The sequence below is a fragment of the Anabrus simplex genome, chromosome 10 (assembly GCF_040414725.1).
Source record: "Anabrus simplex isolate iqAnaSimp1 chromosome 10, ASM4041472v1, whole genome shotgun sequence".
NCBI classification, from domain to species: Eukaryota; Metazoa; Arthropoda; class Insecta; order Orthoptera; family Tettigoniidae; genus Anabrus; species Anabrus simplex.
Genome location: NC_090274.1, coordinates 125,178,495 through 125,190,911, shown reverse-complemented (window position 1 = coordinate 125,190,911; position 12,417 = coordinate 125,178,495). Strand labels below are relative to the sequence as shown.

The window sequence follows — 12,417 nt, the reverse complement described above, 5'->3', positions numbered from 1 at the left end:
CTGCAGCTACCACTGAATGTATTGACCTACAGACTGAAAATTTTGCCATCCCATGCATATCTGCAATACCATGGTACTGACCACCATTTCCTAGCCAATGTAGTGTTGTTAGTAACTGTTGTTTAGCAGAGTGATATTTATTTCTGTTTGTACGATGTTCTAACCTTTGCCTAATATCCATCAAAAGTTCTTCTACTTGTATTGTGCTTAACCTAAAACGCTCATTGTATTCAAATACAGTCTTAAACTGGAAGTTTATTCTTTCTCTATACAGTCATTAGTTTTCATTTTCATCACCATCACTATCACTACTGCCTGACCACATATTTATCAAATTATATGTAAAATAAGTATATTTAAATAGCACTAGTAGGTTTATTTATTATTGTCCCAATTCACTAGTAAGTTACACGTACAAGTACTTTTGTGGAACATAGGTAGGTACCTATAAAAATTCACTGGTACGGTAATTTGTAAGTATGGAGTAGTAAAGTACAATTGTAGAAAATTCTTTTGTGGAACAGAAACTCTGGTATTTGTACAAGTTACTAGAGAATTTACTTGTAATGTACAAGACCATACTTTTGTGGAATAAGCCCCTGGGCTTGGCAATGCCAATGGAGTCAATCAGCACGTTCCATAGGCCACTACAATTATCAGCATCAACCATCCATCCCCCTCACAGCCTTGGTTTTATAAGGGAACATATTTACGACGACATATCACAAACACTATTCGCCTATGGTTTAATCATGCTCTTACCCTTCAATGTAAATATAATTTTCGACTTGCTACTTTGCCTCATTGCGTGTATGGTGATTCTGACGGCGACTCTAATCAGTAACCAAGTTTTTTTTTTCCAATGTCCTGTCTATTTACACCCTCGCCGTAAATTTCTCCCTACTCTCATACGGATGAAAATTCACTTTCCTACTAGTATTCCTTGTTTGTTATCTGACCTCTCCCCTGCCAAGTTACAGGTTCTTAATCAATTCCTCGAAGACGCTCAATTGACATTGTGAATTTTGTGACTGGGTTATGGCTTTTCAGGAGCTCCCAAGAAATTCCTAAGAAGAAGAAGAAGAAGAAGAAGAAGACATTGTGAATTTCATTCTCGCTCCTTCTTCCATTCGAACTGTGTGTAGCTGTGTACGATCCCTTCTCTACGAGGCTTATGTATCTTAGCAATACTGCGCATTACATAATATTTTTTATGTATTTTACGTGTGAATCCTCTTTATCCCATGTGTGACTTTATGGTATCATATAGTTTTTCGTGTGTTTTTGTATAAGTGTAGTGACTGGGTAAAAATACGAGAGCCCATAAGCATCAAGAAAGAAGAAAGATTTGTAACATCGTGCTGAAACAATGTTTTGTACCTAATGGAGGTAAGTTGAAATAAGTAGACAGTATGATAAAGGAGCCTAATTAGTACTTAATTTTTTGACACCTACAACGAGTATTGATGCTCACATGCGGTTAAAGCCAGTGTTGAATGTTCGATTTAATTTTAAAACTACATGCTAGTTCTTGTCACCGATTCAGAATAATAATTCGGTTTGAAAGCATTATTATTAGAGATTGCTACTTCGTCAGCACAAAATATAACTCCAGTTCTGTATAATTGTAGGGTTATGCCAAAAAAATGTTTATTAAGCCCACTGTTCTGAATGAAACGAAAGTTTTCATCTCGAACAGGCCGTCGTGCAATTAAGAACTCTTGGCAACTAACAAGTCAGGTTCTACAGTATATCGTCGGCTTACTTATGAAACCTAATAAGTCATTTTTAGCAAAATTTTCAGGAGACTGATTTTTTTTTATACATTTCACGGAAATAGTTCGATCGTTGACTTAAGTGGTTTAAAAAAGTGAAATTCTAACCTTTCGTGGACACACAAGTATATTATAGCTTTCCTGGACATACGGAGTTCTGCTGCCGCCTTCCCCACACTTGTGGGGTCCCAGTGTTTTATGGCCGGATGCCCTTCCTGACGTCAACACTCTTGTGTGTTTCGGTGGTGTGTTGTTTGAATGTCAAGAGGACAGTGTTGGGACAGACACAAACACCTAAAAAAAAAAAAGGAAAAAAAATGAAATGAAATGGCGTATGGCTTTTAGTGCCGGGAGTGTCCGAGGACATGTTCGGCTCGCCAGGTGCAGATCTTCTGATTTGACTCCGGTAGGCGACCTGCGGGTCATGATGATGAAATGATGATGAAGACAACACATACACCCAGCCCCCGTGCCAGATAAATTAACCAATGTTGGTTAAAATTCCCGACCCTGCCGGGAATCGAACCCGGGACCCCTGTGAACAAAGGCCAGCACACTAACCATTTGGCCATGGAGCCGGACACAAACTCTTACTCCCCAGGCTAGAAGAATTAATCAGAAGCGATTAAGATCCCCAACCCGGCCGGGTATTGAACCCGCGACCTTCTGAACTTAAGGGCAGTGTGCTGACCATTCAGTCAAGGAGTCAGACTTTCATGATATGGTTATGTTATTATATTACCTTCAATGTGGAGCAGCATATCAAAATGACATGTGTAAATACTCATTAAGTCAAGTTAGAAGAAATAGCTTAAATTCTTCAAACCTTCCACTTCCAGTAATTGCACATAGTACCAGCGATATGTTCATGTTTCTCTTGAGCACATCGTATAAGCAGATTTGATCACTACATGACTGTTCTCAACATAAAATCACTTTCAGATTTAATCATGATGTAGGTTTTCATAAAAAGTATTGTGATTTTGAGATCGAGATGTTTGTGCTTTATTTTTAAGGGTACACAGTAAAGATTTTTCTCTGTTTCCACTGAGTAACTTTCACTTTGCTTTTGTTGTATTTGAGGAAGTTCTTCCCAGGCACCTGGAACAAAAATAGTAAAACTTTACAATGGAGAAAATCTGAAAGACACGTAAAATAAAAATATTTCACCACGAATGATACGCATCTTTGAAATCGGTCTAGATCCTTCCTTTCAAATCTGGGTGGTAGCAGATGTAGCAGAGGTCAGTAACCGTAGGGCCCCCTTTTTTGTGACCTGGTTGATTGGAGGAGGCAGTCTTCATGGAACCGTAGTCCTTACAAGAGGAATTTGTCAAATACGTAATGTTGTAAGGTTTGGGTTTCAGTGTTGCGGACTTATATGCTGACAGATACTTCACTGGCACTTCTTTATGCTTCAGTTTTCTTTCTTTTGTAGAGTGAATTGAATCGCATTCTATTTGTGTATGTCACTTAGCAAGAAACTTCTGAGTGATGTTGATGTTCTTTTCTTCACAGACATGCATTTGCCAGTGTAGGCTTACTGTTTGTGTTTTGTAGCAACAACCATTGTGTAAAATAAGCAACATTTTTAAGTATTAGGCCTATCGCACTCTATGATCATGAAGTTATTTGCACTTAATCCTCCTTCACCTTAATGCCATAAATAGCAGTCTTGAGATCGTACACAGTTAAGTAATTGATGGCGGATGCCTGTACATATAGTAAAACAGACTGCAAATCTACGGGGAACACAGGCTCAGTATTGTCTTTATCGAAGGCCTTTTACTCTCTGGCTGATTAATTTTTGAGCCTGTGTGTTGTATAGTCATCTTCTGACACATTTCCTGCTTTGCAGCTAAAGCACGTACCACATGTCTTTATTGGAGCAAAAGAGACCTAGATTCATTTTATGAAAAACCTCATGAAATGTCTTTATAAGTGTTGTAATGGAAGTGAAAGTTTCAGTAAAGGTATACACATTCACTAGGGATATTCCACCATCGCTAGTGATGGTGTACTTTAACTTCCATGAACCGGCCGTGTGGTTAGGGGCGCGCAGCTGTTAGCTCACAACCGGGAGATAGTGGGTTCGAATCCCACTGTCGGCAGCCCTGAAGATGGTTTTCCGTGGTTTCCCATTTTCACACCAGGCAAATGCTGGGGCTGTACCTACCTTAGGCTAATTAAGGCCACGGCCGCTTCTTTCCCATTCCTAGGCTGTTCCTGTCTCATCGTCGCCATAAGACCTATATGTGTCGGTGCAACGTAAAGCAAATAGAAAAAGAAATAGCTTCCATGAACCATGTTATGAGCTGCAATTTGAAAAGATAGTCATAGCTATATAAAATAGCATGAAACGTATGAGATATGAACAGAAAAATATAATTTGCTGCTCTGAAAATTGCATTTAAGTTTATGAAAGAGCAAAAATCAGAATTGAACATTAATTTATTACAGCAAGGGCTTGCACCATGGCACTTAGATTTGAACAACACATTTTTCTTCTTGCAAAAGCATCTCAGAGTCTGACATTTGTGCTGGCAGTTGCATTTGAAGAATCTTAGGCTGCTTCTCTTCAACTCTAGAAGATGATCATGTAACATACCAACCTCTTTCAGAGACGAGAAGGGGCATCAAAGATTGCACGAGTAGATTGCAGAAGCATGCGGAAGGGAAAAGTACATTACAAATTTTTCATACTAATATTAGAAGCATAAGGAAAAATAAGAACATTTTAGACGTTGTTTTGAAAGCATATGATCATAGGTTTGATGTCGTAATTTTAACAGAAAGTTGGTCACTGAGTAATGTAAATATAAGTAACCATGCCTTGTATAAATCTTATTACAATGAGGGTTCAGTTAACAAATGTGATGGTGTTGTATTAATGGTAAAAAATGGTTTGGAGCACGAAATGGAAATTATTGAGTACGATGACTTTAAATTTCTCAGAGTAGTAATTAACTATGACAACAAGAAAGTAGCTATTACAGGAGTATATCGGTCACATGAATATCACAAACAGCGGTTTCTCAGTGCGTTAGATCATTATATCCAAGATAGATGCCATGTTGAAACCGAACTGATAATAGGGGACACAAATATAGACCTTTTAAATGAACACGACTGTGACGAATATCTTAACATGGTACAAGAAAGAAATTTTCAGTCCTTAATAAACATTCCTACCAGAGTATCTGGTACAAGTAAATCCTGTATTGATCATGCTTTTATTAAAAGTAGGTTGAGAAATGACGACATTCTGTCTATCATCTCTCAAAGTAAAATTTCAGATCATTATCCTATAATAGTAAGTCTCAACATTCAAAATGCCTCGGTCCCTAATAATATACCAAATTTTCGACGTAACTGTTTTAAAATAGATCATTTTGAGCTTAAAAATCATTTAAGTAAAATAAATTGGGGAGACATCTTAAACAGCAGTGATTTAGATATCAAACTTGATAAATTCGTGAATACAATTAAAAGCTGCATGAGCCTGTCCACTGTTAAATTGAAATCAAAGGAAGTCAAAAGAACAGAATGGATTTCTTATGGTTTGGTAAAATCTATTCACACAAGAGGCCGACTTTATCAACAATATTTAAAAAAATAAGGATAACTTCGAAATTAAAGAACAGTACAGGAAATATAGGAACAAACTAAATGATCTAATTATGAAAACGAAAACTGAGTACTATAGGAATCTGATCAATCGCAATTCAAATAACCGGGGTAGGGTCTGGGGCATAGTCAATGAAATAACACAAAGGTCAGTTAGAAAAGAAGAGATCAAGGAAATCAGATATAAAGGTGAAATCTGGAAAGATGACATAAATATTTCTAATAAATTTAACAATTATTTCATTAACGAAACCACTGAGAAAGCAAAGCATCACAGACAGATTTCCGACTCCACATTAAATATCGCTCGCAACCCTCATACTTGCTTCCTTGCACCGGTAACAGAATACGATCTGAAGAGATGTTTGAGTGAAGTACATGAAAACAAAGCTGTAGGAATAGACAATATTTCGGCTCGAATTATTAAAGAAAATATAGAGTCATTAAAGGAACCGTTGCTGAATATTATCAATGATTCCTTCACCTTAGGTTACTTTCCAAAACAGCTTAAAACAACAATAGTAAAACCTCTTCACAAGTCTGGAAATATTTGTGACATTAGAAATTACAGACCCATTTCGATAACTACAACAATATCAAAAATATTCGAGAAATGCTTAAAGAGCAATATTTACCAATTTTTAAAAAAACACCAAATACTTTCACCCAGACAGTTTGGATTCATTAAAAATCTCGGAACGACTGATGCTATATCCGCCTTAACAAAGAGAATATACGAAAAACTTAATTCTTCTGTCCCACAAGGCACAGTATTAGGTCCTTTATTGTTTATTATATTTATTAATGATCTAGAGAAAACAATAGCAAATGCTGAACATACGCACGTCGTAACATATGCAGATGATACAGTCATTTATGTTGAGGGTGATAGCTGGAATCTCGTCAGATAGAGAGCAACTCGAGCACTGCTTAAAGTTCAAGCATGGTTAGATAATAATGAATTATTTCTAAACATTAAAAAGACAAAATTTATGAATTTTTCTGTAACAGATACACGAAACGATTTTAATGAATTAATTGTACACATCATCAACTGTAAATTTAATTGTAACTGCTACAAAATTTATAAAGTAAATAATGTTAAGTATTTGGGATTATTAATTGATTCGAACATGAAATGGAAAAGTCACATTACCGATTTAAGAAAGAAAATCAGAAGAACTGTTTATATATTTCATAATTTAAAATACATATCCAGTATAAAATTGTTAAGAGAGGTTTATTACGCTTTAGTTCAGTCTATTCTTAGCTATGGAATTTTGGCATGGGGAGGAGCCTACAAAAATGTAATCAATAAAATACAGGTTGTTCAAAACCTTATATTACGAATAATGTACCAGAAAGGAAGATTATACCCAAGTAGTCAATTATATGCTGAAGCAAATATATTTAATGTAAAACAGCTCTATGCCCTTGAAATATACAAATATATTAACAAAAACAAAAATATAATTGAGAACATTAAACATGAATATTCAACATGCAGTAAGATGAACCACCGTTGTATGTTATATAAACCCAAACTTAGCATAACAAAGCGCAATTTCTTGTACTTCATTCCAAAATTCTTTAATGTCCTTCCCGGTTCTTTACAAACTACTTTATTAGGTCAGAAAATGAGTCTGAAGTGTCTTAAATCCTTTGTCAAGGATAATAAAACTGTTATGGAAGAAATAACTAAATGAGAATATCACGTCACCATATCCAATTTCTATTCAATGCTCCACCATGTGCTGTTGATCATATCCGTCATTCACTCATACCCATACTCGTATTTCAGGCATCATTTAAAATATATTTCTCACTATGTAATTAATATTCTAAATTACCACACACAAGGTTTCACCTTACGTGGTATTTTACTGATATCTACTCGACTCTGTTGAGGTTGGTATGATTTTGTATAATAATAATAATAATAATAATAATAATAATTTATTTAATGTGTGCAAGAGATAGTTAGAAGTTCAATTTATTTTAAGTATTAATATGTTGATAATAATACTAGTACTTCTGTAATATATGTGGTTTAGTTATAAGATTAATATTTCTCAAGTAATAATGTTAGTAGAAGAGTTATGTATATATAAAACAGAGTCCTGTAAATATGTAAACGACATGATGAATGAATAAATACTACTACTACTACTACTACTAAGACATTGCAACTGTTCTCAAGCCAACAGTTTTCTCTGCCGGATCTTCCTCCTCTGAGATTATTCTAAGAGGGCAACAACTGAACTAGGGCCTCAAACAAAAATTTGTATCAGTCGTAGTCACAGTGGCATATCATATCTTCCCTATTTATAACCTTGCATGAAGCACACCACCTTTCATCCCGATTCAGTAGAAGCCATCAGCTGTTGTCTCGAGGACGACACCCAGATCGATCTTGCAACTCCTCTTCCTCGATTGAAGTCGGGAACTGGAACTCTCACTGTACATTCCTTTTCCATTGGTGGCAAACAACGATCTGAGAACTGCTGCAATTTTTGCGCTTGTACGCTCAAGTTCTGTGTTTTTTTAATAGCACGAGTTAACACATCATTATTGTCTGGAGCACAATCTTTCTCTCTGTTCCTGTTGGTAAGTTATCCTCTTGCACTGGAGATTTGCTATGATCATTATCCTGCAATCTTTCAGTCCCTTTCTCACTGCTAACACTCACTTGATTAATTATATTTTCAAGGTCGTGCACAGAGTGAACATTCGCCAATGCTTCAGGAGGTAAACTTGATAAAGACAAACCATGTTTAGGAGGGCATCCTAACATCACTTTGTACGATACCTTTTAATTCTAAAATGTTCAGTGCTGTTCTTTATTAACTGGACAAACTTTAATGCACGGCTCCACTCCATGGTGTTGTGCTCCTGCATCCGTATAGTTAGCATATTTTCTGTGTCTTGATTTGCTCGCTCTATGCTGCCTTGGCTCTGGCTGTGTCTAGGTTTACCATGCACAATCTTAAAATTGGGCCATAGAACAGTTAAGCTGCTCATTATTTTGTTAACGAACTCTCAACCATCGTCTTACTGCAACACTGAGAGAGCGCCAAATAATGTAAAAATGTCAATAATGTTATCGCATACCTCTGCAGCTGTTTAGGACTTAGTGAGATGGTCCTAATAAACCATTACGAATTTACAGTCTTACTCTTAACATGAAGCCTACTAACAGAAAGATAACCTATAAAATCCCGGTTTTAATCTGAGAAGAGGGATAAAAGAAAAAAAAGTATGAAAATGTTGTCGATAGTGATGCTTTGAGGAATATTTACGTACAATTAGAGTAAAACTGTAACATACCCTTGGCTGTATAGTCGAGGATTTTTAAAGTCGCTGGCCTGGAAATGATCTGAACAGATCTTATAATTTTTATATAAGCGTAACGTCCCTTCTTTCTTGTACACCTTATCCAAATCACTTCTGTGACATTTCAAAACCCACAGATCACACCTACAACAACACATGGGTATTGAAGGTTAACTGCTGAACTATACAATAAAATATGCGTATTACATTTTAAGCCAGTTAAAATATGAGTCGAGCAGGTCAGAAGATTATGAAGTACTATAAAAATCTGTCACTTGAAGAATATATATGCAAACACAATATTACTTACATTTTCTTGTCACGAGGGAACCTGAAGAATGACCGCGCATTCTTCTCTACTTCATAGTTACTGCAGCCAAACACAGCACATACCTTTCCCCTCTTGTTGAGAGGAGATATCAAGGAATGACACACGCTACTATTTAATTATGTCAACTCACTGAAAACACATAAATAACACCAAAAACTTCTTACAAAAATACACGTGCTATTATGACAGAATCAGTAGTTTTCAGGTCTACTCGCTAAAGAGAGCTCCAATAGCTGTCCGTTGATATCTCGCTCATTTGCAAGTGATAAAAATAATTGTTAATCCGTATTGAAGATACTGAATGTAGGATGCTAAATGGTTTATTTTGTCACCTATTCAATACATACAAATTTTTATATTTAGGAATTTATTATTAATTCCACTTCAGACATGTTTCGCCCTTCATTGAGGGGATCATCAGTCATTTGTTGGTTTTTACTGTAGCCTGGTTAGCTTTGGCGTTGCAAGTGATAAAAATCATTGTTAATCCGTATTAAAGATACTGAATGTAGGATGCTAAATGGTTTATTTTGTCACCTATTCAATACATATAAATTTTTACATTTAGGAATTTATTATTAATTCCACTTGAGACATGTTTCGCCCTTCATTGAGGGGATCATCAGTCATTTGTTGGTTTTTACTGTAGCCTGGTTAGCTTTGGCGTTGCAAGTGATAAAAATCATTGTTAATCCGTATTAAAGATACTGAATGTAGGATGCTAAATGGTTTATTTTGTCACCTATTCAATACATATAAATTTTTACATTTAGGAATTTATTATTAATTCCACTTCAGACATGTTTCGCCCTTCATTGAGGGTATCATCAGTCATTTGTTGGTTTTTACTGTAGCCTGGTTGGCTTTGGCGTTGCAAGTGATAAAAATTTATATGTATTGAATAGGTGACAAAAGAAACCATGTAGCATCCTACATTCAGTATCTTTAATACGGATTATCAATGATTTTTATCACTTGCAACGCCAAAACTAACCAGGCTACAGTAAAAACCAACAAATGACTGATGATGCCCTCAATGAAGGGCGAAACATGTCTCAAGTGGAATTAATAATAAATTCCTAAATGTAAAAATTTATATGTATTGAATAGGTGACAAAAGAAACCATGTAGCATCCTACATTCAGTATCTTTAATACGGATTATCAATGATTTTTATCACTTGCAACGCCAAAACTAACCAGGCTACAGTAAAAACCAACAAATGACTGATGATGCCCTCAATGAAGGGCGAAACATGTCTCAAGTGGAATTAATAATAAATTCCTAAATGTAAAAATTTATATGTATTGAATAGGTGACAAAAGAAACCATTTAGCATCCTACATTCAGTATCTTCAATATGGATTAACAATGATTTTTATCACTTGCAACGCCAAAACTAACCAGGCTACAGTAAAAACCAACAAATGACTGATGATGCCCTCAATGAAGGGCGAAACGTGTCTCAAGTGGAATTAATAATAAATTCCTAAATGTAAAAATTTATGTGTATTGAATAGGTTACAAAATAAACCATTTAGCATCCTACATCTCGCTCAGTGTCGCGTATTGTCTCTACTGTATTTGCCTTTAGTACAACTTTATTTGCCATTCGCATATCGACACACAATCTAACGCTGTCACCTTTTGGAATTGGTACAAGAGGGAAAACCCATCTTGAAGGTCCTTCAACCTTTTCAGTTATGTCATTTTGCTTCAGTTCAAGGATACGTTGTGCTACTTTTTGTTTCAATGCCAATGGTACCGTCCGCAGAGGTTGAATAACTGGTGGGACTTTAGGGTCGATTGGTAATTTAAGCTGAAAATTCTTTATTTTGCCCACCTTCAATGTCTCAGAAACCACCATATGGTTAACCTGCTCAGAAATGTGTAATATTCCTAGTTTTGTAGCCAAGGAACGTCCCAAAATAGGTGGTACTCTACCTTTAATAACTACAACAGTTGTACTCGTTTTTGTACTGGAATGCGTTATATCCGCCTCGAACTTTTCTAAAATATCCAACAAATCACTTCTACCATAAGTGAAAAGTCTTTTTGAACTATGTAGTAATTTTACTTTATCGGTTACCTGCTTCCTTTTAAATTCCTTCCAAGTTTCTTGGTCAGTAACATCGCAAGTAGATCCTGAGTCAATAATAAAAATGAAGGGCACCCCTGATAATAGACAAGTGGTCTTTCCCGTTGTCTCCAGTTTTTGTTCGTCATTTGTAAGAAAGGTGTAGTTTAAATCACTACTACATCCAGGGCCGACTTCATATTAGACGTTGCTCACGTAAGAAACTTCGTCATCAACAGTTGACTCCCCAGATTCTAACGTATGTCCTTTTTGTTCTACAACACTTCCTATAGTGCCCCATTAAATTACAAGCCTGGCAAACTTTGTTTCTTGCAGGGCACTGAGGGTCACTAGCTAAGTGATTTGTTTCCCCGCAGCGATAACATTTCCTTTCTCCTCTATTGTGATAACTATTATAACTAGTTTTCGGCGGAACACCCGCGTTTTTGCCACTATTGGAAATACTGTAGTTCTTTGTGAAGTCACATATTTCTTTCTATTCGACAAACTATACACCTCTTGCTCAGAACCGTCTTCCTTACTAAAATGTGACGTCGGCATGTTTAACATTTCTTGAGCCCGTCCAATGTCAACCGAATCGTCTACTGTGACAGAGGATGTTTCCAATATTCTCTTTCTAACTTCAGCTGATTTGCAACCCTCTACGAACTGGTCACAAATAAACATGTCTTCTAATTCTTTTTTTTATTGTGGTATCTTTAAAATCACATTTGACACCTTGTTGACGCAACCTAGATATAAAGGCGTCAGATGTTTCACTAACATCCTGTTTCGTAGACTTCATAATATGCCGCTCAAATAGCGGATTGCTTTTCGGTAAAAAATGTTTATCTAACAATTCTAAAGTATATTCTTGCACAGCTTTACCTGTAGGAATAGTGTTGTGTTCAGGGACAGAATAAAATGTCTTGCAAGCCTTCTCCACCCGAATGTAGGTAAATTGCCTGTTTTATAGCAGAATCTGTTATTCCTTTTGCAGCAATATACAATTCGACTGAACGTTTCCATTTTTTCCATCTAGAATCAAGGCTGGTGACATCTCCATTTACATTGAAAATTGGTATAGTACTGTTTATTTCCATTTTAACATCTTCTGAAGGTTTAGTGTACGGATTTAATCAACCGATTTTACCGACTGCGCCAATGTCCTGAATAAATAGCGAATTAAACTAAATCTCTTTATTGAAAGTCGCCATTACATCCAAAGCATGAGCATAAACAACAATTCTCTTCTCCCTGCTCTTACAACACAT

The 12,417-nt window shown here is 36.0% G+C and overlaps 1 protein-coding gene across 1 annotated transcript in view; it reads left to right on the top strand.

The window, feature by feature from the left end:
* The first annotated feature begins 1,186 nt into the window (after positions 1–1,186).
* Positions 1,187–12,417, top strand: part of LOC137502367 (zinc finger protein OZF-like) — a 95,497-nt gene continuing 84,266 nt past the window's right edge. Inside the window, exon 1 of the mRNA XM_068229391.1 lies at positions 1,187–1,389. Coding sequence (XP_068085492.1) covers positions 1,384–1,389 — 6 coding nt within the window. The 5' untranslated portion in view covers positions 1,187–1,383. The remainder of the gene's footprint in view (positions 1,390–12,417) is intronic.